Source organism: Eupeodes corollae, chromosome 1 (genome assembly GCF_945859685.1).
Source record: "Eupeodes corollae chromosome 1, idEupCoro1.1, whole genome shotgun sequence".
In the NCBI taxonomy this organism is placed as follows: Eukaryota; Metazoa; Arthropoda; class Insecta; order Diptera; family Syrphidae; genus Eupeodes; species Eupeodes corollae.
This window is the reverse complement of record NC_079147.1, coordinates 251,338,567-251,366,021: the sequence shown is the minus strand read 5'-3', so window position 1 is coordinate 251,366,021 and position 27,455 is coordinate 251,338,567. Positions and strand designations below refer to the sequence as shown.

At 32.5% G+C, this 27,455-nt stretch overlaps 1 protein-coding gene across 7 annotated transcripts in view; it reads right to left on the bottom strand.

Moving 5' to 3' along the window:
* Positions 1-120: 120 nt before the first annotated feature.
* The window catches only part of LOC129953705 (centrosomin), a 122,491-nt gene continuing 95,156 nt past the window's right edge, over positions 121-27,455 (bottom strand). For 4 of the 7 annotated variants that reach the window (XM_056067071.1, XM_056067073.1, XM_056067076.1 and 1 more), the window contains 11 exons: positions 22,303-22,346; positions 15,333-15,565; positions 15,064-15,222; positions 14,335-14,433; positions 14,012-14,215; positions 13,570-13,737; positions 6,162-6,347; positions 6,061-6,093; positions 5,834-6,001; positions 3,208-5,161; positions 1,017-3,139 (listed from right to left, as the gene is read on the bottom strand). In XM_056067071.1, the coding sequence (XP_055923046.1) occupies positions 2,868-3,139; positions 3,208-5,161; positions 5,834-6,001; positions 6,061-6,093; positions 6,162-6,347; positions 13,570-13,737; positions 14,012-14,215; positions 14,335-14,433; positions 15,064-15,222; positions 15,333-15,565; positions 22,303-22,346 (3,520 nt within the window). In that variant the 3' untranslated portion in view covers positions 1,017-2,867. Of the gene's footprint in view, positions 487-1,016; positions 3,140-3,207; positions 5,162-5,833; positions 6,002-6,060; positions 6,094-6,161; positions 6,348-13,569; positions 13,738-14,011; positions 14,216-14,334; positions 14,434-15,063; positions 15,223-15,332; positions 15,566-15,661; positions 15,857-22,302; positions 22,347-27,455 lie in introns of those variants that run through there. The other 3 variants (XM_056067075.1, XM_056067074.1, XM_056067078.1) reach the window with 3 other exon arrangements.

The window sequence follows — 27,455 nt, the reverse complement described above, 5'->3', positions numbered from 1 at the left end:
ATATAAGAACTACCACCGCTTTTTCCATAAAAAAGTTTCAACATAAGGTCTAGATATGATTTATTATTATTGATTAAAACGATCGTTATTTTTTTCTTTCAAATTCATTTTTATTTTATTATAAAATCGCGTAAATACATTTATTCTTTAAAATCGTATTTTTAATATAGGTATTACTATCTAAAATTATACATTTTGTTTTTACATTAATTACACTTTATTAACATAGTATGTGTATGCATTTTTTTAAAAATTAATTACAATAACTAAGCAAATAATAAATGTATGTTTATTATGAGTTAAAAAATTAAATTTGTATTAAAATAAAGCCGATGGAATTAAGGGAACGTCTTTTGTTTATTTTTTTGTTTGTTGTTTAATGTTTAATATACAATGCAATATTAATTAGTTATTAATTATTTTCGTTTGTTTAAAAGATTATTTGTTACAATAAAAAGTTAATTAAATAGCAACCTCTTCGTCAATCTAAAGAAAATAAAAAATACCAAAAAAAAAGAAATTCATTCAATATGTAGACTGTATAAATATGATAATTTGTATAAATATTACCATAAATAGTTTCTTTGGAGTGAGGATGTGCAATAACAACAATGTTTTTTGGTCATTAATGTATTTAGTGCGTATATAATTTGTAAAACACAAAAATTTAGGTTTAAGTTATTTTTACTTTCGATTTAAATTTAGTTAGTTAATTTATATACATTGAGGCACATTGGAGATTTATTTTTTTTTTAATTTGAATTAGTAAAATAAATATGAATTCGTATCCATGCTGATTTATTGCTAATTTATTAACTGAAATGAGTTCTTTAAACAAAAAACAAAATGAGTGAATTACAAAGACATAACACAAAACACAAGTGAAAGGATAATTCAAATGATTATGTGGTTTAATTAACTTGATAAAAAACAAAATGAATGAACTTAGTTTTGTAAAAAAAAACTTAGCCAAATATTTCTTTTAATAATTTTAATAAAAAAACAAAAGAAAATCATAGATTTTGGTTATTTTATTTCTAATTAAATTGGACGATAAAATAAATCACAAAGAAAAGCTCCAATGAATCCAAATCGGCAGAGGTCATTAAAGCTCTTTTAACATATCATAAGCCTTCTTAATAAAAAAGTAAAGTAAAATATCAATTTTATTATTATTAACTAAAACTAGGTACGTAATTTAACTTTTTTTAGAATTATTTTTGTAACTAAAAATCAAACTAATCACACTATTCTTAGAAATATTTTTGTTTATAAAATCATTCAATATGAACGATAAGGAGATAAACATACATAAAAAACATCCTATAACTAATAGTTTTTTTTTATATATTAAAGTACATCTAGAGTGATAAACATAAAGCGAATAATCCGAGCAAAAATATTTATATTTATAATAATTATATGTATTTCCTTATATAATTATGAAGATATTATTATGATGTTCACTCTTTGTAGTTATGATGATAAAATTATTCCTGATATGACACTTTTTTGTTTACTTAAAAATTAAATTTCGATTTACATACATACATGAGTTGGCATATTTAATTGTTTATTTATATAAAAAAAGAAAAGGAAAAATAAAATACTTTGCTATTCAATATTCAATTCTTGTTTTTACGAAATTATGGCTACTAAATCAGGATGCAATTTGGCTTTTAAATTTTTTGACAAAACTTCGAATTTTAAGAGTTATAGAATGAGGAACATTGGCATGTTTAAAGAAACTGCTTTGTTTTCTAAGTATTTTTGTTTTTAAATAGAAAAAAGTATAAAACATAAACAGTTGATTGGTAAGACGCATTTCAGATGCCGATGTCTGAAAATCCCAACAAAGCAACGTCTTACGATGAAGAAAAGAGGCATGACAACGCAATTATCTTTTATTCTTTATTTTTCAACAAGGACTAAAAAGGTATGAGTTACCTGTTACTGTTTAAAAAAGTGACTAGTGTCAACATTTGTGAGGCACAGGTCCGCCCGGACTAAAGCGCCACTTTAAGTAAGTAAGTTAGTGTCAACATTGAAAATAGTTTGGTCCCGACAAATTTTGTATCCCCTGGGATGAACTTTACGAGACATTGTAAGACAAGTTTATTTGTATGTTTCAAATGTTTTTATAAAAGAATTTAATGTTGTTTATTTATTTAGTGGACATTTATTTTAATATTTAACGATTAAAAAATAGAAGTGGAATTCTTGAGAAGATGAACAAAATTGCATCGTTTTGTAAGAACTTTTCTTTTGAATAGATGAGAATTGGTTTTCGTTGATTGAATATTAAAAAATAAAGGATACACTATGGCACTAAAATTTTGCCAAAATCTCTTAAAGGAAAAAATATTTGCATTAAACAACGATAGACAGTCACGTAGTTACTAAATTTGATGTTTAAATAGTTCTTATTCCAAAAAAGCCCTCAAAATATTTTCTTTTTAACTGTTTTGAAAAAAAAATCATATTCGCAATGCATCAGCTTTTGATTTCATTCTTTCTTGGACATGCTCTTATGATTCTAATAGGAATAAGAAAGCCTCGTATGTCGCTCTTTTTATCAAATAAGGTTGTTGACTGCAAAATTTCAATATCCTTAAAAAATTGTTCACAAGCAAACATCACTTAAAAACAAAATGTTACAGAGTTAAAGTCTAAAATGTTTCTTCGTTATATTTTATAAAAGAAAAAAAAAATATAAATTTAGGAACGGGAAAAATAAATAAAGGAACCCTGAATGCAAGTAATTAATACATAAAATTATAGTTAAATACAAAAAATTATTAAAAGTGCGATGTGCTGATTTAAAAAAAAAATAAATAATTTAAACCCATAAAACCAACACTATGTTATTACAATTCATTTTCCATATTGGAACGAACGTTTTTGAGTACATTGTGAGTTTTGAGAATTTGTGATTTGATTTCTTTTTCGACTTGTTCTTTTCTTTGGTTAGATGTACGTAATTTATTAACGGTGTCTTGTAAGGCACGTTTTGTGCGAATTAATTTTGAACGCAATTCAGCATTCTCTTGATCTACCTTGGCACAATCATGTGTTGAGGGAGTTATTGATGCTGTTGTTGTGTTTGTTGTCGTTGTTGCAGCAACATTTGTTTCTTCATCTAGAATGGAAAACATACAATTTTTATATAGTTTCATATAAAATAAAATAATATCAAATTAAACTCACCTTCTTGAATCATCTGTTTAGTCTTCAACTCCACTGTCTTTAGTTTTGATAAGTGTGCATGGGTTAGCTCAACGCTTGACACTCTTCCGGCATCGGATTCAATGCCAAGGTCTGGTGATGAATTATTAACACGCTGTCCTCCGGCAGCAACTCGGTCGGTTCCAACAAGAACCTCCTCAGATGTGTAGCCAGATTGGGAAATATCACTTCCGTGATTTGAAGATTTTCTCTTCACCAGCATTTGCTGCTCCAAATTGCTGACTTTATTCACCAATTCGCTCTTTTCAACTTCCAGAGTTTGAATTTGATCGGCCAGCTCTTGGGTGCGAGTTTCTAATTGAAGTTTATCGTTGAGCGCCTTTGTTCGTTCCAACACTGCCCTGGATGCCTGCAGGGTAGTTTCATCGAGGTTCTTCTTGAGCGCACGCATGGAAAGTTCATTGTCTACCAACGTTTGCTTCATTTCAGCCTCATTTTCATTGAGATATTCGATTGTACTCTCTGATTCTGCAAGTTTCTTTTGCAGCTGTTGGAATTGGCGTATGTGTTCATCATACATACACTTAGCAATCCAGTCACGTGCTAGTGCATCCTCATGAAGTTCTTGCTGTTCTTTAAGTTTTTGTTCCATTAAGCTGGTTAAATGCTCTTTAAGTTCGGTAAGTTTCTGTTGTTCTTGTTCTGTGGCTTGGGATAGCGCCATCTCATGCTTCATTTTCAGTTCTTCAATTTCGACTTTCATATTCTCGACTTGAAGTTCACAAATCCTGAGATCGACAGTGATTCTGTCACGTTCATCTTGAATCTTTATCAACGAACGATTTTTCTCATCCAACTGTCTGGTGAGGGAGTTAGCATCGAAGCCAGTGACCTGGTTGTTTCTGTAGACAGTCAGTTCACTGTGCAGGTCTTCGTTGCGGCTTCGGAGTTCTTTCAGTTCTTTTGTCATATCGATTACTCGAAGATTTTCTCTCTTCAAACGATTATCAGCATCGACTAGTTCGCACTGGATCTCAAGAATCTTTTCATCTTTTTGTGAGATCATCGACTCCAACTGTGCGATTCTCTCCTGAGTCTTTGACTTAGAACGGCTTTGATTGAGTTCGCTTTCACTGTCCGTACTGCGTTCCTCTTTGCATGCTTTTGCCACTCTTGGTTCCTCGAGTCCTATACGTGCCATAGATACCTTTCTATCTGGCTCCGACCATGCTTCAGATTCGGATTGGTTTTCGAATGCCGTTGGCAAACTACGACGATCTCTCTTTGATTCATTGTACTTTGTTCTGTCTAGTTCCTTCTTGAGAGCCTTTAGCTCAGCTTGAAGTGTTTCGATTGTCTGACCATGAAGTTCTTCATGCGAATTAAATGTCTTATTTTCTTTATTCACAATACTAAAGTCAAGAATTTCGGACAGATTGCTGATCTGTGCCAAACTGTGATCCATCATTGACATGCCTGTGATCGAGAGCGACATATTATTCAGACTCTTTGACAAGTCTAAGCTGCGATCAACAGCTTTGCGCATCGCCCGACGTCTATCAGCAGCCAAAGCACCCAGGACATCTTTGTGCTTTAGCAGTGAGTCTAAAAATCCGGCTAGTTCTTCCAAACGTGCTGTAAGAATGCTACAAACATCAGCACATTCTTTACGCCATTTTTCTGAGCGTTCAGCTTCTTCTTTGGCTTCTTTGACTTCATTTTTCAATTTATTTATGGTAGCCTCACTAGAGGGATGAGCTTGTGGTGTAGCTAGTCTTTGGATAAGGATGTCTACCTTCTTTTGGAGAACTTTATTTTGTTCCAAAGCTTGAGCATACTCTACATCGGTAAAGGATTGCATTAGCTGTTCGGTTTCTTTTTGCGGACTTGTTGGCAGAGAGTTTGATTTGTTGATCAATTTTGTAAGACGCTCGATTTCACGATTCTTCTCCCACAGTTCCTTGTTGACCAGGTTCTGTTGGGCAAACAAAAAGTTAATGAAGTTAAAATTAAACGATAATAAAAATTGAATTCTAGAAATTTCAGTGACAGTTAAATTTTGAAAAGAGAATGTTGAACTGTTTTTTTCAAAATTGAATAGTAAAATAAAAAAAAAGGATCCACTTTGATTTATTGTTACTCAAGGGCATGCAAAGTATTAAATCGAACAAAATAGTTATTTCGATATTTTGGCACACAAGTGCCAATGAAATGTTAAATGATCTCAATTCGGATCACAAGTTGTGTAGCAAAAGATAAAAATTGATCCCAAAACACAAGTGCATTCAAAAACAGATTTTTTATTGATATTTTTTGGCAGACAGATCATAACATGCGTCATAAGATACAATCACATGAAAGTGCATTTTCCATTAACAAATTGGATTATGTTTCTGTCAACAGCTGTGTGTCTTGTACAAAGTAATCAAGTATAATATCTAGAACACATCCCTGAAAAAAATCCAATTTAAATTCATTTTTTGCTGCCAAAAAATTATAAAACCAACGAACACACACTTCGAAATTATGCCCATTAAAAATTTGTAAAATCGAACTAGGTCGTTGTGGCTGGTGATGTGCGTCGCGTCGTCCATCGCATCACCCAGAAAACACGAATGAATCATAAATTTGCAATTAGCATCCTTACCTGTAGGTTAGCGGTCTTCTTTTTGACTTCTGCATTTAATTTACGAATTTCGACATCTTTTTGTTCGATAATTTTGTCCATTTGAGCCCGCAAGCTTGTAGATTCTGCAATGGTTTCGGTGTCGCTGAGTGAGCGGCATAGTCCAGAGCATTCGGTCATATTGGTAAGCTATTTTTTTAAGGGAATTATTATTTGAGAATTCTTAAATAGACTAAGTTTTAACTTACCTCTTTAATATGAGACGATGAACTGGTGTTATTCTGACAAATTGAACGAAACATAATAAGTTATTTAAATGAAAAATATTGATAGAAAAGAAAAAACTTACCTTCTTTAGTCTATCGATTTCATATTGTTGGCTTTCAATTCTTGACACCAGCTTCTGGATGGCTTTGGCTTTTTGCTCATTTTGTGTTGTTTGTGTTTTGAGTTTCTCTTCATTTTCTTCTAGCATACAAATTTTATCGGCCAATTGTCGTTTATGATCTTGAAGTTCTTCGCGAAGTCGTTGGGACTAAAATTAAATAAGATAGCAGATATTTTGTTTAGTTGCGAGTTTTAAATTTTTTTCATAAACATCCAATAACATTGCTTTTTAAGCAAATTTTTGGAACTTTCTGGAATTAGTATCCTGTTTTTTTAAACTTGTGCAGAGAATAAATGATGATGGTGGGATTTTATTACCAAAACCCAATTATTTACCCGATTAAAATATTGTTATTTACGAACTTTTTAAGATTTTGAATGTAACGGTTATAAATAATGAATATATGACATTCCTTTAGTATAGTGTAGTTGCAATAGATTGAATTGTGCAGTATTTTGTTTTTTAGACAAGGAAACCCTCTTCTCCTATCAGGTCTCATCGCATCAATATTTAATATTTCATCATTCTAAAGCAAAGCTTTATCAATATTCTATTCTTAAATGATGATGGTAGGGTTGATATATATATTTCCGGCCTAATACCATCAATACATTTTCTATGCATTTCTACCAGATACATTTTTAACACCTTGCGTGAAAGATCAGAAAAGCAAGGCTTCTTCTGATGTATGCAATGTTTGCTCAAAAAGTGTATTTTTGAAGAAGAAGTTGGTTGTCAAATCTAGGCTGTATATTGGATGGTCTGTCTTAAAAAATTCAGTTGTAGTAGATCGAAATATCTTGATAGCAAATTGAAATGGAAAGAAAAGATCAAAGAAGGTAAAGCCCCAGCTGACATTTTTGAAAAAAGATGGGATCTAAGACCCAAAGTCATTCTTACACAGTCATTGGAAGGCGAATATTGACACATACATGTTTTGCTTTTGAAAGGGTCACTTTTCAGCTGTTTACTTTGTGTGTGGTAGTTGCTAAGGTTCTGCGTGTTTTTATGAGCTCGGCGATTTTTGCTTGTTTAAACAATGTAAGACCAAAAAAACAATCGCATGAACATCGCTCAGGCGCTGTGAAATGACGTCAATGACGATCCAAGTTTGCTTGAAATGGTCATAACTGGTGATGAAACATGGGTGTACGCTTATGATATCGAAAATCGTCTACCTGGAAGCATCCAAAGTCACCAACGAAAAAAGCACGTCAAGTTCGATCAAATGTTAAGGTTTTGCTTACTGTTTTCTTCGATTTTAATGGCATAGTGAATCAAGAGATCTTACCACAAGGTCATACGATTATTAAGGAGTATTACCTTGAAGTTATACGACGTTTGCGTAAAGCAATCCGAAAAAAACTATTAGATTTATGGAAAAACAATTCATGGCTTTTGCACCACGATAACGCACCTGCACACTCGTCGTAGCTTGTTCGTAAGTTGTTTGCCAAAAACAATACCGTAGTCATGACCCAATTTTCAATCTCCATATTCGCTAGATATGGCTCCGTGTGACTTTTTCCTGTTTCCAAAGTTGAAGAGACCCATGAAATGACGGTGTTTTTCCTCGATCGAAGAAATAAAGGCCGAATCGCGGAGAATGCTCAAGGACATATCATAAAGTGAATGTCAAGAGTACTTCGTAGATTGGAAAAAACGATGGCATAAGTGTATTATTTCTGGGGGGACCACTTTTTGAACACACCTCGTACATACAGTGCCGAACTTAATTATTGGCATATCACGCTTTTTTAACTTTGAAGAAACATTTTAAGCCTTGGAAACATGCTACTTTTAAAATTTGTATTGGTTTGGTACATATATGCATATATATATTCTATTAAACGCAGTTGCTTTAATTTAAAATAAGTTGTTCAGATTTAAAGAAAAAAAAAATAATAAATAACAAAATATCTAATTCTTTCAGCTCAAACATTTTTAATCTTTAAACAGAGTAATTTACATTAACATAAGTTAGTATTAGTTCTCAGTAGGGAGGCCATTTTGCATCCAAAAAACAGCATCCAAACGCCTTGGCATAGAATGCACCAATTTTTTGTACGTTTTTTCTATAATGTTTTGCCATTCCTCTATCAATGCTAGTTTGAGTTGAGCTTTATTAAATATCAAACACTTTTTTATGCGTCTTTTAAACTCTTCCCATAAATACTCAATTGGATTCAGATTCGGGGATTCTGGTGGGTGTGGAAACACATGTGCAATGTTATATGCTAACCACATACGCACGTCTTGAGCCGTATGTTTCAGGTCATTGTAGTGCTGAAAAGTGAACGAGCTTGTTAAGTTCAACTTTTGTCAGGTTTTTTTTTCTAAATTTTTATATAAACTTTCTTGTCCATAATTTCGTCGATCAGACATGCATCCTCATACCATCACTCCTCCATGGCCGTGTTTTATTGTAGGTTCTAAGTTATTTTTTTGGAGTTCTGTATTTGGTTTTCTCCAGAATTTTGTATGACCATCACAACGGAAAACGTTAAACTTACTCAGAAAAGAGTACATCATACCAAAAAGCGTTTTGCTTGCTTCCGTACTCAAAGGCATATTCCAAACGTCTGTTCTGGTTAACTGGCGAAATCATTGGCTTTCGCCTAGCAATACGTGCATTGTATTCAGCTTCATGGAGTACTCTTCTTATCGTCATAGGGTGAACTGATTTCCCAAATTCTAAGTTGACTATTTCAGTAGCTATTTCAGTTGATGTAATTTTCGTAAAATGCGGCTGCAATCACGAGCATTTACTATAAATAACAACAAACCCGAGGACGACCAGAATCTTTTGCACTTTTGAAGTTTGATTCCCCTTTGAAACGGTGCACAACGCTGCGAATTGTGTAATTGCTCTTGTCTATAATGTGTCCAATCTCTGTATATGACCTGCCTTGGCTAAGTATGTAAAAAATTATTTTTCTTTCCGATTCGGTGGTTTTCTTCATTTTTGGGTTCATTGTAATACATTTTATTTTATTTTCGCAAAAACTGTTTTTTTTTTTAAAACAACAAACAAAACTTTTTTTTAAATAAATGTAACTGCAGTTTTCAAGACTAATATACTGTGCCAATAATTTTGTGCTGGAGAAATATGGTGTTTTCTAACTTAAATATTTTTTTCTTTAAACCTGAAAAACTTATTTTAATCAAACTAACTATGTTTCATAGTAAATATATGCATATGCAGAAAATCTTGACATCCTCGGAATGTGCATCAGCAACCACCTATTGTGATGCGATCACATACGCGATGTTGCCAAAAATGCCGCAAGATGTCTAGGTTTTTTGAGACGTTGCAAGAAATTTTGTCTCCGTCCGATCTGGCTACAATCTACAAAACCTATATACGTCCGAAACTTGAATATAACTCTCACATCTGGGCTGGTGCTCCAGTAACTTATTAAAGCCTCTTGGACAATATTCAAAAAAGAGCTTTTAAAATGATTGGTGACATTAACATCATCAACTCGTTTACATCACTCGAACATCGACGCAAGGTTTCTTGCCTCACCCTTTTTTACCGTTATTTTAACGGACTATGCTCTAGTGAAATAGCCAGTTGCATTCCTCCCCTTAAACAATTTAACCGTAATACCCGCGCTTCTAGGAATGCCCATCAGTTTACCCTTGAGCCCAACTTCGGACGTACTATGAAGTACAGAGATTCTTTTTTTAGCCGTACTACGCGAATGTGGAACGCCTTGCCACGCTCTATCTTTCCCTGTCATTCAGAAATTCAGAAATTTAAAACCAATGTACACCGACACCTCCTATCCAACCCTTCCCTCTTTTCCTAATGCTCACACTGTGTCTTTGGCATATTAAAGGTATAAAAAAACCTTTTAGTGTTTGCTAATTATAAAAAAAAAAAAAAAAAATATACTAGACAAACAAAAATTAACAAAATTGCGTGTTTCAAGGCTCAAAATGTTGCATCAAAGTTTAAATAGCTTACTGTGCCAATAATTAATTGCGGCACTGTATATGTACTAATAGTGACTTCTCTTGGCATATTCGTAAAAGAACTGGCGGTCAAAGCGCTTTACGTCTAAAACAGTGTAATAACTTGAAAACGGCTTCTTTCAGCACTAAACCATTTAGAACACATTTAATATATAGACACTCAAACAGACTATTTAAAGCTTCACATAGGTTTAACCTATTAGCCCTGACAGAAATGCCTACAAGGAGTAATAGATGGAAGATAGGGTCATTAAAACAAATCACGGCTTTAAAACGGTTGGTAGGGTCTGTTATTTTTTCATATAATCCTACTTTTGAAAGATCAATAAAGTTCCCAGATTGTTGTAGTGTCGTTCAAGCGGTTTCTGAAACCACTAAATATCTTTCTTCCCGAATTTTGATAAAACAGAAATATTTATGGATAGCCAAACAGCGATTAGGATCATTTACGCAATTATTATAAAGTCAAAAATTGATAAATAGTTCCTTATTGTAGCTTCGATTACTCAGCAAAGCCAACACGGTTACCCTCCGTAATTTCTTAGGGTACTGTAAAATTGAAGGAAATGAAAGAGCAAGCCCAACAACTTTTTTTTTATTCTGTTCATCTTGAAACACCCATGCACTGGAATTTTAAGTTTTAAGCTAGTCGGCATTAATTCCTTGCTCATATTTTACACGGCTTTAAGCTACATTTTTTGCCTTGTTAATCCACTTCATGAACTAATGAATTTCGCATAATCCTATTTTTAGAAAAATAACAGTCGCTCAAGAACGAAAACAATAACTTTTTAAATATAATGTCAAGAAGCACTTCAAATACTTTATGTTATCAAGCCCGGAAATATTCACCCCTATTAAATATACGACCCGACACAATCTGCATTCCATAAGTCGTTTCAACTTTTGTCACTCGTTTTGTTGTCGTGTGTAAGCGTGTTTAACGCTTTCATTCAGTATTCTGTAAGACGAAAGGAAACGACAACAATGGAAAAAAAACGACAATATCTCTGGTTTGAAAATTTGCTCACGACGAAGAACAGCACGGGTCCTCCAGTAAGAGTTGGAGAAAGCTGGAAAAAGTTTTGAATCGCTTATTAATGAAAAAAAAAAAATAGTTTTAATGTTTACTTTAAGATTTGGGAAGTCTTTTAGCTCAAAGTGAAGAAGAAAATAATAAACAATTCAAAAGAAATAAAAGCAACTGCAGGAGCTCCAAATCAATTGCAAATTTTGTCTCCGCTGTAGAAAATTTGCTTAAAAACAAACAGTGCCTAAACCCAAACGGAAATCCAATTGTATTATATTGAATCCTAGCCCAATTTACTTCCAAATACTTTGACGACTACATCCACGAATTCTGACTACAGATGCAGATGCAGACGCAGAACTTTGTACTCTTCATCATCATCACTATCGCTACTAGTGTTGTAATACGTTTCTACACTTATCATTTTAATTACCTATTTATTTTACAATAATTTAATAAAACCGCATTTGTTAAACATTGAACAATGATTTTTTTATTTAGACTTTAATTTCATTTTGACAGAAGTTTGTTACTTTTGCATAGTTTAAAAATCTGCTACAAATTTGTCGCGTCGAAGAACTTATGGAATGCCACTTAAAAAACTACACGACATAGAAAACCAGAGTCGTCGAAAAAACGAGACGACCGCGGTAATAGGCATGATTTAGAGCTTGTTGCGTATTAGAGAACATGTAATCATATAAAACCAACCATAGTTTAACATATTAGGAGGCCACACCTGTATGTAGCTTTACTGTATAAACATTACTATCGAACATTACTTCAACCAAATTGACAGTCATTCAATTTTTTTTAGTAGTTGCTATTTATAAAGGTCTTGTAAGTAAAAGAATTTAACTTAGTTAAGGACTTGGTCCACCTAGGCTCCGCTGGGTCACTTAAAGCGCATGGAAGCCAATTCTCCGGCCCAGAGTCTTCGAATCCACACCCACAGAACAGCGCAATAGAGGAAGACGGCGGATCAGGTGACCCGCACAAGTGGAAAGTCACTTCACGCAACTTGGAGCGCGAAACTAGGGACCGAGCTGTATGAAGAAGTTTATTGGGTGAGGCTTTAGTTCACACAGGACTTTATCGCCACCTTAAGTAAGTAAGTAAGTAAATGAACTGCACACAGAATTTTATTTTTTAAGCAAGACCCTAGCCAATAAGTCTCAAATCAAATCATGTATTTTTCTACATATTGGTTGAATATACGACAATAAATCTCAGAAATTTAGTTTTGTAAAATATGAGAAAGCAAATCCAAAAATCAATAAAAAAAAACAAAAACTAAACTAAAAAAAAAACAGCTCTAAAATCGTATTGTTCTGAAAATCGCTTTTACTTATAACAATCATTGACTTATGATCATTATTTAAACTAATAAAAGGTTCCTATTATAAATGGCTAATCAAATCTTCCAATCGAGGCGGGCTTTTGAATGCCAAATCATATGATCTTTAAATATTAAATAAGCTCTAGTTTCCATTAAAGTAAATAATAAACAAATTTTGTATTAACCAAAAGTAGTTAACATTGAACAATTTTATTTAAAGAAAAATCGCTATAAAAATACATAAAATACAAAACAAAGATGAATCTATTGATGATTTCTTATATTTTCGTACACATATCGCACATCCCTGGATGTTATTGTCATTTCCTTGAGAATTAAAACATCAAACAACGTAACCGAGAGAAGTATTTGCAAAACAAATCTAATAGCGTTACCTTAACCAAGTGATTATTGAAAAACTTGTATTTCTTACTCGAATGCACATTCGGTTCAAAAATCGATACATTACTCCCAGCCATACAAAATAAACTCGATTCACTATTCGATAATTGGACATTTTGTTCTCCAGAAACATTGAAGCATAATTTTTCTTTAAGCTTATAAACTGCTTGATAATCAACTGTCGTCGTAACATTGTTGGGGTGAAATTTTGATTGACATCGATTGGGGAATAGTTTTGGAAAGAATTTTGCAGCTATTGATATATTTCTATTTGGTTCGCTGGAGGATTTATTTTGATTTTGTTCTAACTTCTCAATGATGGCTTTGAAGAATCTATTTTCACGTTGCGTGAGATTTTTTTCGTTCTTGAGTGTTGACAGTTTTTTCTCATATTCATGAATATACCCAAGAAGTTTGGCCAAATTCTTGGTTTTTGTTTCAATTGCTGACTTGATTTTGTTTGATATTTTGACAAATGATGATAAGTGCATTTGAAAGAAATGAATTTTGGTGTACCAAGAGCCAAGTGGAAGTTAAGAAAGAAGAAAAGATGCATTTAAACACATACATACATAGACGAGTGATTTTCAGGAAGAAATAACAAAAATAAAACTTACATGCATACCCACAATCGTTTCCTGTTGACATTTGATAGTTTTTTCGTAAATATTCAAACTTGCCATGTCACGTAAATATTTCGTCTTGACTGCCTCAAGAGTATCGGTGATAGTTTGATTTTCGTCACTAAGATCTTTGTTGTTCTGGCGTATGCCTTGCAAAGATCTCTTCACATCAAAAATAAGCACACACACATTTTATCATCACACAAAAATAAAAATATGATGGAAAACCCAATTAATATTTGTAGAACACAGAGGAACAAAAAACAAAGTGACATCAAGAGATGTCAAAAATCTATTTTGGGAATAAGTTCAAAGAACTGGAACTCATAATTTAACTATGAGGAAGTATCAAATTGATAAATATCAATTTTTAAACAAAAAAAATAGAAATAGAGAATAGATATGAATTATATAATTAGAAAACAATACAACTTACCTCAGCGGTGGCAATTTCTTTGTCCTTATTTTCGAGCTGTTCCAATAGTTCTGAATTCTGGAATACTAGCTCTTTGACTTTGTCCTCACATTCTCGTATTGTTTGATCGCGTTGTGTTAGAATTTCGTCGAGTTTATGAATTTGGTTTTGGAAATCGTTGATTTTCTCTTCTGACTGTCTTACGGTGCCTTCAAGTTCACGAATCTAGATGAAATAAGTTTAAAGAAAAAGAAACCAAAAAAAAAAGAAAACATCATTTAGGGTAATGAAGTATTTATTTTACAAAATATTCGAAACATTAAATTTAGAAAATTAATACACACTTTCTGAACAGCATTTATATTTGAGGATAAGTCAGATCGTCCTAGAAGTTCGTCCATCAATTTTCCGGATTGCGATTTTTCCATTTCTTTGTTTTCAATCTGAAATGAGAAAAAGAAGGTTGATATATTTAATTCGAGTTGCAACAGTTTTTCAAAAGAAGAAGGAGGATTTAAATATAGACCTTCATCTAAGTCTCTATATTTAAAATCTCCTTATATGATGAAGTTATGTTTTTGGGACACGTTTTTAGAAGTTCTAGCGCTTCTGTTTTAGTTTTTTTTTCACAGAAAATGTTACAGAAGTGATGGTTGAACTTAGTAATTACGTTTCGAATCAGCAAACGACTCTTAGGAAGTTTCTTTGTAGGTACTGAATTTTAAACTTGACCTCAAAAAAGCATTGTTAAATAAATTTGTACAGCTTTTAAATTTCTGTTGATTATTTAAGAAAATTTCTATCAAAATGTTTTCAACCAAATTTTTAGAAATATCAAAAATTTCATACTCCATTAACCGCAATGGCAATGCAAGTCCCATAATAGTGATTTAGAACATTAGGGCACTGTGATAGTGATACGACATCAAATTACGATGCGCTTGATTTGATGTTACCCGATTTTGTCTAGGCATTCATTTATTCAAGCAGAACGTTCGAAAAACATTTAATCACACCCCCCAAACCCATGTACATAAGTTATTTGGAATACAATTTTAAATTCAAAAATTTACCTCTAAATATTGAATTTTATGATTTAGGTCATCGATAATGGCTTGACTCTTAGCTTCGGTATCTTTTTGAATTAATTCCATTTGATTTAAGGCCTGAGCGGCTTCCTTGAGAAGATCTTGTTTCTCGTGGATTTCTTTTCGCAGAATTTCCATTTCCACCTAAAAAAAAATACAAAAATTTAAGTATTTGTCATGAATGATTGGATTTGTTCTCAAATTAATGTGTATAGAGGCAATGCATATTTAAAAATAAAAAAAGGAACACCCACCTTTGTATCGATTAATTGTTTCATGAGAGTCTCTTGACCCTCGGAATTATTCGATTGATTATAACCGGGAATGCTTTCTTCGATGAAATAAATGCGCAGCTTAAGATTGAAATTCTCTTTACGTAAAGAGGCCATTTGTTCTTCGAATTCACGAACCGAACGACCTTGTGCCGGCGATGTTGTGCCATTGTACTGTTGTAAGCTAACGCATGGTGATCGGTATCCAATGGCATCTAAAAATTAAATACAAAATTTAAAGAATTGTTAATTAAATTATGAAAATGTATGTGATTTTAGTTTAATTTTTTAATGTAATTCTTTCTGAGAACCTTCAATATCTTGTTCAGTTAAACACATTTTTGATTTAATGACTTGGCGAAAGCTTGATTCATTTTCACCGTACATGGTATAAGGCTATTACGAGTGGCTATGGTTAACGGTAATTTATAGGACTTGAACTACTAAAAACTTGAAGAATTTTGATTTTTTTTTTGTATTTCCTGACATTTATATCAATTTATTTATAATTGATTTTAAAATAGCAAGTAAGAAAAGTTTAGAGTTTGTTTTCAAAAGATTTGCATATCATACAGTAGAGGCTAAAAATTGAGTGATTTAAACTTAACTTGTGATGTTTGTTGTGAAGATTTGAATCATCAAGAGTCGAAAGTTTAATTTCCAAAATGAATAACTCGATACAAAATATCTATATTTTATTTTTAGGGAAAATCTTATTAATGATGATATCTAACGATAATAATAATTTCCCTAGAAGAAGCAGAGCGACTTAATGTAAAAAGTGTCAGTCTACATTATATTGGCTAATAGAATAGTTGGACATTTTATTTTAACATCATATATAGATATTCATAATCGTTTTTTCATAATCATAAAGTTTCAAAATATTTGTAATACATTGGACTATCACTTCCATTGTCAAATTTAAGAACATACTTCCGCTTAAAATTCCTCTTTATTATGGCGTCTACCACTTTTATATAAATAAAAATATAAAAAGAAAAAGACTCGAACAGTCATACAAATTAGCTGCCACTCGATGTCTACCACAGATATAATAATTCAAAAAACAAAAGATGGAAATAAAAGAGTGTGGAGAAAAGGAAAGAAGAAAACAAAACTAAGGAAATATTGTATATTTTTTGTTTCTTTAATATTTTATATTTAAAACAAAAAGAAAAACATTGGGAATATTTGTTTTTTCTTCATTTAGCTTGTGGTCAAAAGAAAAAGAGAACTGCATTCGTTTTGTTGTTTTTTAAATTGGATAGATGCCAATTTTATGTCGGTTTTATTGTTTTAAACAGTTTGAACTGTCAAAAGTTGAAAGCTTTATAGCATTTCTACTTTTCAACACAAAAAAAGCTTGAGACATTTTTATCAAAAACTTACATTCTAATGATTGATATTAGAAACTTATGAGACTTTGATGTTCCTCCCTAGATCCAAAGGTTAAGTATGAGGTCAGATATGTTGGTAATGTAGGATATAGGAAATCTGTTCGAATTTATAGTTTTGAAAAAACTCAAATTAGTTTTAATTTTGCGATTTCCTAACTTTGAAAACATTTTATTGCATCTGCTTGCCTGGGGCAACATTTTAAAAGTTATTTACAAACAAAAATTGAGGCAATAAATTAAAACAAGAAAAAAACTTTGATGTAAAACTGAGAAGCAACACATTCTTCTTCTGATGCTGGATTTTCTATGCCAGAATTAATGCATTTATGCAATTTATGGATTCTTGAAAAATTACTTGAAATTTTAAAACCACGAAAACATTTATCCAGCATTTCCAATTTGTTTTCTGTTATACCTTGAATATTGTCAATGACGGTGGCAGCGCTTGGGCAAAAAGGCCATGGCAATATTGCCAAGGCAAAGAGTTTCAAAATTATTTCTTATTATTTCATTTTAAATGGACTCTCTAAGTTTATATAAAATAAGAGGTCAACATATGAGAAAACACGAAAGAATAGGTGAATTTAAAATGGTCAGTTGTAAATCATAACCAATTGTGTTTTTACTTATTTATTTCCTTAGTGATACTATTAATATTTCCGCTTATTAACTGAACCATTTTGATTTTTTAGGGTTTTTCAGGACAAAGGTAAACAGCAATAATGTTTCTAGTATCGAAGCAAATTTAAAAAAATGCATTTTTGATGATTATCGTCAAACGATAGCGTTTTGACGATAGTCTCGCTTCACGTAAGACGACAATCGACATGATAGCTAAATAGGTATCATTGTCATTGATTTCAAAATACTAACTAAGAAAATTGAAATACAAATGTTTCGGCCTAATTGAGTTTTGTTAAAAAGTCAAATTGGAAAATTAAAAAACAAAAATAAAATGAATACTGTTATGGAGACAAGTTCTTTCGTCGTAAGTTTAGTTTCAAATCAAAATTTGGTAATAATTTGAAGAACATTTTTTACTGGTTATATTCTCTCACTAGTTCATTTCGGTATGGTAAGGCTACAGTGATAAAATTCGCAAGTCCTTCAAAACTGGTGTTGTTTTCTCCATTGAGCACCTGGATTATTTCCGCTTCTGTTAACCAATCTTTTCCAAGAAAGGCCACACTAAATTCCTTTAAACCCGGACATCTGCCCAAGGGGTGCTGGATGTCTTCTTCCTCCCTTAAGTTGCTCACAGTACATAATGATGATTCGTTCTGGCCAAATCCGTTTCCATTTAACTTGATTAAATCACACCTTGCCTTAAAAATCCAGGTGATCTTGTTTAGTTCGAAAACATCGTTAATGCAAACCCGTCCTTTTAAATGATCCAGATGTTTGTAGATGCGCGTACTGCTCTCAGATGCTCTTCGTAGGTTTTCTTGTTGACCCTCTGATTTCAACAGTCGCAATAGATCATTGCCTTTTTGGATCCAATTTGAGAAATAGATCTCTCATCCAAACGCCATTAACGATAGTCTTCCAAGATTGTTCATAGCTGATGCGGTAGTCTTGTTGCACTGTATTCGAATATTGTTTTTGATATACATACATATATATGAGGTGAAGATCAAGAGTATAGTACTGTCCGTCTTCCGGATCCTCCCAGATCTGAGCACCGCATGTTTGAATAGCTCTACAAACCGCCTGAAATAGTTTCCATTTGGTTTTTAAGTTGATATTTCTTTTTGCTAGAAAACATTACCACGTTGAGTTTATGCTGATCTTGGCTGCAGTGTTCCTCTTTTCTACGTTCTTTGAAAACGACATCTTTGGTAAAAGTAAGACTCCTAAGTAAGTATAATTGGAGACACTTCGAATTCTTTCTCCATTTAATTTCCAATTTTTTTTTTTGACTAGAAAACTTTCCATCATTTCTGAACACCATTATCTCGGATTTAGATAGATTTACTTCTAGGCTCCTTTTAATGCAGTTACATTCCAGTTGCGTTATTACCTGCTGTTGAAGAAGTCAATAAAGAGTCCTCCTCCTACAGATTCAGCAAATCACTTATATACAGTGCGAAAACAATGGTGATAGCAAGCATCCCTGTTTGACTCCAAAAAGTGTCTCAAAATATTCGGAGAGCTCTTCTCCCGTCCAAAGAGCTGATTGTGTGTTGGAATAAATGGTTTCTATCAAGTTTACAAATTTTGTCGAAACTCCTATTTTTTCGCTTCGTGGTTTTCCGTTTTCCGAAAAATATTGACCAATTTATAACTTTTTTTCCTGGCTGTTTCGCACTCATAATTGTACCAATTATTCTTCGGTTTAAATTTTGAGCTTCCACTCTGATCATTTGTTGAGTTGTTTATTAAATCGGTTAAGTCCTTTAGCTCAATTAGATCCTTCTGAATTATTAGATTTTGTAGATTACAACTAAGATTATTTTGGTACTCAGTTTTTTTACGATCATTTCACTACAATTTAGGTAACAGATTAAACTTGGTTGTTGTGCTGGGTATACAAATATGCTTTCGGGACAATTTTATAGTCATGTGGTCAGACCATATCTCTTCCTCTACACTAAATCGTTCCAAGCACGGCAGTAGTTTTTGCGATACAGTACAAATATCTTTTACTGAGTAACCCACATTATTCATGAATGTAAAGCTTATGGAGACAAAAGAGACCTCTAACTTAGATGCTGAAATTATAGTTACATCGTCGGCGGCAAACATAAAAAACAGTAACAATAAACACCACAAAACAGTTGGTAAGTTTGGTAAAAAGCAATGTATTGCAAATTTTCATAACATCCCATAGACAAAAACTGAGTTTAATAACATTTTCAAGTTATCGAACAGGTATGTAAAGGGTGTCCCAAAATTAACGCAAGATTTGAATTTGCCCCCATTTGTGCAGTGAAGTGTTGGCAACCCTAAAAAATAGCAATTTGACAGCTAACAGTATAGGGTTATTAAAAATGAAGCGTTACACGATAGAACAACGTGTCTTCATTATTAAAGAATATTTTAAAAATAGTGAAAGCTTGGCGGCTGCAGTTCGAAAATGTCATACAAAAGATGGTCGGAATAGTGTTTTAACTTCGTCAACTGTGAAGAGATTAATTGAAAAATTCATGGAGACTGGATCCGTTGGAGACGCCAAACACACTGGTCGTCCAAAAACAAGCCGTTCAAATGTGAATGTCGAAGCAGTGCGTGAGAGTGTTGCTGACAATCCAGGAACCTTAATTCGACGTCGTGGACAAGAATTGCAAATTTCAAGAACCTCTCTATAGCGTATACTCACCAAAGATCTGTGTCTTCATGCTTACAAAATTCAATTAACACAACAATTGAAGCCTAATGACCATGGACAGAGAAGAGAGTTCGTTGCATGGATTATTGAACATCATCAAATGGACCCTGATTTTTCGAGCGAAGTCATCCTAAGCGATGAAGCACATTTTCATCTTGATGGCTTTGTCAATCGTCAAAATTGCGGCATTTGGGGTTCGGAGAACCCACATGTGATTGTCGAAAAACAAATGCATCCACAACGCGTGACTGTATGGTGTGGATTTTGGGCTGGAGGCATAATTGGGCCATATTTTTTTTTAAAATGAAGCTGGTCAAGCAGTGACTGTTACTGGTGCTCGATATCGCGACATGATTACACAGTTCTTTCTGCCAAAATTGGATGATATTGATGTGTCCAATATGTGGTTTCAACAAGACGGTCATACAGCCCGTGAAACAATTCAATTACTGCATGAGACATTTCCAGGTCGTGTACTCTCTCGTTTCGGTGATCAAAACTGGCCTCCTAGATCGTGTGATTTAGCACCATTAGACTTCTTTTTATGGGGTTATTTGAAATCACAAGTCTATGTCAACAAGCCCACAACCACTCGTGCATTAAAGGAGGAGATTCAACGCTGCATGAACGAAATTCAGCCACATTTATGCAGAATGGTCATGGAAAATTTCAACAAAAGAGTGCGCATGTGCATGCAAAGCCGTGGAGGCCATTTGTCCGATGTATTATTCCATACATAACCCTGTCCTATGTACTTTACGAGTCAATAAAAATATAACTATCAAAAGACTAAAAACGGCGTTTTCTATTTAATTCAAATCTTGCGTTAATTTTGGGACACCCTTTATTATCTTTTGTTGAGTTCGTTTTGACTTTTCAGTTGTCTTATACTGAAAATGATAGACGAGACGATAGTGACAAAACTACGTGAAGCAAATTATTGACGATATCGTATGATAATCGTTTCGAAAATCACGGAATGACTGTCCAGTTGAAGGTAGTCTTAGTTAAGGTAAGAGTCTGCCGGAACGTAGTGGCCACGTCAAAAGTACAACTTTTACGAAAAATTAAATAGGGAGGAAAACATCTTCAAATGCATTGCATCTTGACGCCTACAACTCGCTGATCTCAAATATGGTTTGACAGACAGGTGGCCGCACTTGTCCTGCTGAGGTCGCCGAAAATGCGTTTTTTTTTTGGCGTTTATAATTTTTTGGTAAACCACATGAAAATGGTCTCATTCGGAAGCCATCGACACTCTGATTTCGAATATGTACATGACAGAAGTCTACGTGGCCGCATTTCCATGGCAGAAGTCACCGAGACTATTTTGACGTTTTTGGACTTTTGGAAAACCTCTTGAGATTGGTGGCATTCGAAAGCCCTTGACATCCTGAGTTTTAATATGTAAATGACTGACGTGTAGGTGGCCGCATTTTTCATATATGTACATGGTATTTAAGTGCACATATGGGAAGCCAATTTTTTCAATTTAATTTTTAGTAATGAGATTTCGAGGGAAACCACTTCTGTTATATGTTAAGACAAAGATATTTACTCCAAAAAAATAAAAAAAAATAGCACCAGAAGTTGGAATGGTGCTAAACTTATACGAAACTTTAAACAACCTGGTTTGGGTTTTCTGCTTCAATATTTCTTTAAACAAAGCAAAGAAATTTATCAAATGTTGGTGGGTATGTTTGATTTTAGTTTTTTTCTCAACGTATACAAAACTGTATAATTCCATTTCATAGGTCTCTACTTTGTAAAACGCACTGAAATACTACATCGAAATTCTAAAAGTCATTTAAAACACAATTGATTCGAACTGAAAGGCAGTAATTTTGGTGTTTAACTTAATCTTAGTAGAGACTAGTATCTTATAACAGAGGAACCAATCAGTCGAAGCCGACAATAAGAAAAATTGTCTTTTCACAAGATTTGAAGATTTTGAACTATTTTTTGTTTCTTAAACTTAAGAGTAGATCATTTTGAAAGCTGTCTTAGACAAAAACAAAGTTGTTTAGCAATTTGATCATTATACTCAAAAATATTTATTTGCATTTACAAGTCGCAACTTATTTGCAATGCTTCAAAGATCAATAAAATATTAAAATTCCTCAAAGTAGGAATACATGTATTTCGTAGAGTACCCGATGATTGAGAATCGAATTCGTTTTTAACTAATACAAAAAATTGATATTCATAAAAGAAATATACTCACATGAATTATCCATTGTAACATCTTGAAGTTGTCCTGGACTAGTGCTGCAAATACACAATGAAAAAAGAAAACAAATTAATTAGATGACATAAATAAATATTTTGTTTTTTTTTTTTTAAATTGGAATAAGCTCTTATAATGGAGTACAAAAAAAACTCGTATAATTTGTGTTTAATGGAAGTAATATAATTCAATTACAAACTCTTCTTCAAGCATCATACTCTTCATGCAAATAAAACGAAACTTAATTGAGATAAATATTAATAAATTCATGTCACAAAGTTAAATAGGCTTATTATTATACTTTTAGATATACACAATGCATCAAGATGCAACTACTTGAGGGTCTCTTTTGTGTATTAGCTGCAAAAATAGATTTATTAATATCAAAGCAGACATAAATTCATATTCGTATTATTCTTGCTTCACTTAAATACTGGATGAGAGAAGATGATTTTATTTTTTGTTGATCAATGGAAATGCAAATTATTTGTTGTTTTGGTTTAATAATAAACATGCAAGAATAATTATAATGATGATAGTATTTTTTTTATAAACATGAGCTTAACCCTATTTTATAAACTTAGGTTGGAGAAAAGGTTAAACCTATGTAAACATGTCTGAATAAACTTTTGTTTGTTGACATAAGTTATTTTAACGTGGCCAAGAACTGGATCCTTTGTGTTAAGGAGGCGTCACGAGCTTCATGGGTATAAGTTGCAAAATTAAGTTAAGATTAGTTTTGAAATATTTTATGATTTGATTTCATCAAAATTGAATGATTTAAGGTGTCAGACTCATTTTAAGCGTTTCAACAGTTTTCTAAAAAGGAAATATCATATAACTTACTTATAACTTACAACTACAACATGACATAGATTTTCAAGAATTGAATTCTTAATATAAAAAACATTTTATAGTACAAATATTTTATGGTTGGGTATTTGTTTGTGCTTATAGTTTATCAAAGAGCAGATAAAAGTTAAAGTTAAAAAAAGTTAAAACTCAATTTGCTGCAAAGATCCTACATTCTCTCTTGATATTACTTCGAACACCCGTTTCATAGCTCTGATCAGAATTTTGTCTAATGCAAATTAAATGACGTTCTTAACCTTTCACTTCAAAACATAAAATTGCTCCAAATATTATTATTTCATGGCTATAACTGCAACTCAATTTCAAACAAAACAGCCACCATCCTTTCCACCTTCGATGACAGCATAATACCTAATTTTTCTCTAACATAATCCTCTCCATAACAGATATAGATCACACTTGATTTAGGGGCAGAAAAATTATTGTAAAATAAACAAATATCCTGCCATAAAAAGACGACCATTAAACTCGAAAAATAACAACAACTTAAATGTAAATCCTTTGAAATGTAATACAAAATGCCATGCAAACTCTTTCTACATCGAGGTCGTCTTCGTTGTCGTATAGTCCAAGTACACTTTACAGTCTACACCTGTTGTTTCTTTTGCACTTCATGGAAAGTGAAAAAAAAAGTGTTTCTAACTCATGACTTCAGTGTGTTTAAAGGGTCTTCTTGTGGTCGAAGTCATGTCATGTCATCACCTATAAAACCATACTTTCAATTTTTGTTTATAAAATAAAATTAGACTATCCTGGGTGTATTCCTTCTTTAAAACAAATACCGGGCCATATAGCGTAGGTAAATAAGAATCCAATAGCATTTCAATGAATGACGCAAGCGGTGTATCCGGCCAGCATCATGATGACGCCCGAGAACGACCATAACTCCGTGCGTATTCTATCAACGCCTTGGTCTACAGTGGGACAGATTATCACAGTATAACACGGTTTTTGAATGTCTCTGGGAAAAAGTAGTCAAATCAAAGGTTCAAAGTTTTAACAGACGGTTTTCATATTGAACTTGCACGACTCATTTTGACATTTTATCTTGTGAAGTGAGATAAAGATTGTTCACTTATGGCTCTTTTTGGCGTTTTTACATCGCTTGTTAAAACAAATAAGAAAAAGAAGCAGACATTTCTATTTTTTATTAAATGATTTAAAATTATGAAATTTGATATGAGCCAACTCATTTATATATAAAAAACAACAATATGTGCAAAAAATAGCTCTTAATATGATTCAATGCGGGGATGGATGCTAAAGAATTCTGAAAAAATTTAAAATTGGCATTCCAGCCGAGTTTTTGGAAAATGCCAGCTCACAATTTTTAGTACATAATATATTGTTCATACTTAACCGAGTGTTCAACAACGAAGAAATACCAAAGAAAAGAGTCACCCATTTTAGCGATCAATAAAAAAGAAGATCCTAATCTCCCCGAAAACTACAGAGGTATCTCTGATCTACATTCTATCCGAAAACTGTTTACTCAGATGCTATATCTTAGACTTGTACCTTGGGTTGAAACAAACAACAAAATAAGTTGTTTTCAGACTGGGTTTTGAGCTAACCTCTCTACAGTTGATCAAATTTGTACACTAACTAAAGTCGCTAAACGTTTTTTGGATAATAAAACTAATCTGTATGCTTTTCTTGTAGATTTTAAAGCTGCCTTTGATACTATAAACAGAAAACTATTACTTTTCAAACTTGCAGGTGTTGGATTATCAACAAAATGTTTAAGAATATATGAGAAACTTCTTTCAAATACAACAGCGGTAGTTTCTAATGGTAGAACATCTTCGCAGCAATTTAAGTGAGAAGTAGGTGTCCCGCAAGGTTGCATTTTGAGTCCTTTGCTCTTCTCACTTTGTATTAACGACTTTGGAGACAGTGTTCCAGGGCGTGTATGTTATGGTGATTTACTTATTAAAGTGCTTTTATATGCGGATGACCTTGTCATTCTTACTGATAATCCGGTAACTCGACAACTGCAAATTAACAAACTTAACCAGGATTGTTACTCTTGGGATCTTCGAATAAATACTTCAGAGTCGAAGATTATGGTTTTAAGGTCTCATAATAATAATGTCAGAAATGACCATTCTTGGAACCTTAATGGTGAAAGAATAGAGGTAGTTAAAAATTTCAATACTTAGGTTTTACAGTAACACAAAATTTAAATATCCATTAACAGCATTTGGTCAAGTTTTTTTAAATAAAAATGTATCGAACCGATGGTAAAATTCAAAGTATTTGATGCAACAATTAAAAGTTCACTCTGTTATGCTAATGAAGTGTATGGTTACGAAGTATGTGAAGACTTTGAAGTTATCCAGAGATATTTCTTCAAACATGTATTTAAGGTCCTTTTAAAAACACCTAACTATGCAATATATGTCGTATCTGGACTACTTCCAATTTTCTTAAAAAACCTTAAGGCAAATGCGGACTACGTTGTCAAAGTTTTAAAGAGATGGGATAATAATCTTCAAAGAAAAGTACTTACTGCAGCGTTGTTACATGACGTTCAAAGATTGTCAAGAATTGGCTGCTAAATATAATACGACATTGAATTTAGCCTTGAATAACTTTCGTTCATGGAAGGATAAATTCTATTGACGAAATAATATTTTAAAATTCTCTGAACCGTGTTAAAGAGTCCATGCCAAGAACGATATACAGCAAACTGGATCATTGTTTGGCGGAAGCTAATTGTTTTGGAAAAGAATTCACAGTTAATGAGATGAGTTTAATATTTAAGATCCGAATTGAAATGCTAGAGCTAAATTACAGACCTCAAAGGGTTGATATAAATCATAATTGTAATCTTTGCAACCTCGAAACGAAAACGTTTATCACTTCCTAGCAAGATGTCCAATACTCTAAGAAATTCGACGTTTATACTTTAGGAAAAGCTTTGTTTCTACAGAAGACAGTTACTGGATTCTAAATGTTGAGTGTGGTTGGAAAGTTCTTATCCGGTTTGTTACTGAAGCTATTGCTTACAGAAATACTTATGTATGTAAATCTCTTTAAGAATCAATCTTTTATTTTGTTTTAGCTACACTTAAAGCCAATCTTTCAGTTAATATTGAATTCCTTAATCCACCATTCTCTTTAATCAATTAATTCATCAATAGTTTAAATTTAAATACACTAATTCAAATTTTTTCCTTTTTTTTAATTTAACTTTTGCAATATATTTATATTAGATTCTATTAGTTTTAATTAGATCTGATTAAAATTAAGTCTTTTGTTACAATATGTCTATGTTAGCTGGTAAGATTATAAAAAATGAAACGTAATAAGGAATAATCTCAAACATAAGCAAAGGTTGGCAAACGTCAAATTTAAAACGTTGACATTTGTGAAATGCAAAAATATTATTTGGTTAAATTTTTCTAAACAAACTTTAAGCGACTCAAGACCTAATCAATTTGATGTCAGTTTTTGATGTATCTCTGGACATTTTCCTTTAATTTTATTCCAAATACATATCAATATAGATCCACTGTTCATTATAGACCACCATACCATAAGTTCGATGAAAGTGAAGATTTACGAATGTTTAAATGAGGATAATAAAAAAAAGATTACGACTTAAGTAAAGCAAGCCATGGAGATAAATAAGAAAATTCTAATAAAAATAGAAAAAAATAAAATAAAAATAAGAAACAACCGACTGAGAGAGGGACTTGTGATACACAACTTTTAAGTGGGGTGATATCATGCACCCGCATAAGTTCTAAGGCAGGTTGGATGTAAATGGAATAATTTAACGTAAATCATATGTTTATTATCATAGGTGAGAAATTATCAAAAGAAATCGTAGATTTTTTCTTGACTTATGATATGGTTATGATAAAAATGAAAATTGAATAATTTAAATTCCTATTCGACGAAAAATTGAAGACATACAGTCTACTATTTCTTTATATTATTATAGAAGATTGACCATTGAACTCTTTGCTGTTGTTATTGTTGTTACCATATCCAAAAAAGAGATCTTCAATATACTTGAATTTTAATTAAAGACGAAAAACAAATTTTGTAACCTTCAATGTCTGGAGGAAAGAGAAAATGTACATTGTATGTAGATATATCTCAATGGGGTAATTAGGAAATACACTCTATTTATAATATTGCATGAAGTAGTATTCAACTGCGAAACTCTCGGATGGAAATAACTCGAAATTGAAAGCACTTTTACGAGTATCTGATGGTGGGACTTTAGAGTGTGGGCTCAAAATTACCTACATACACAACACATT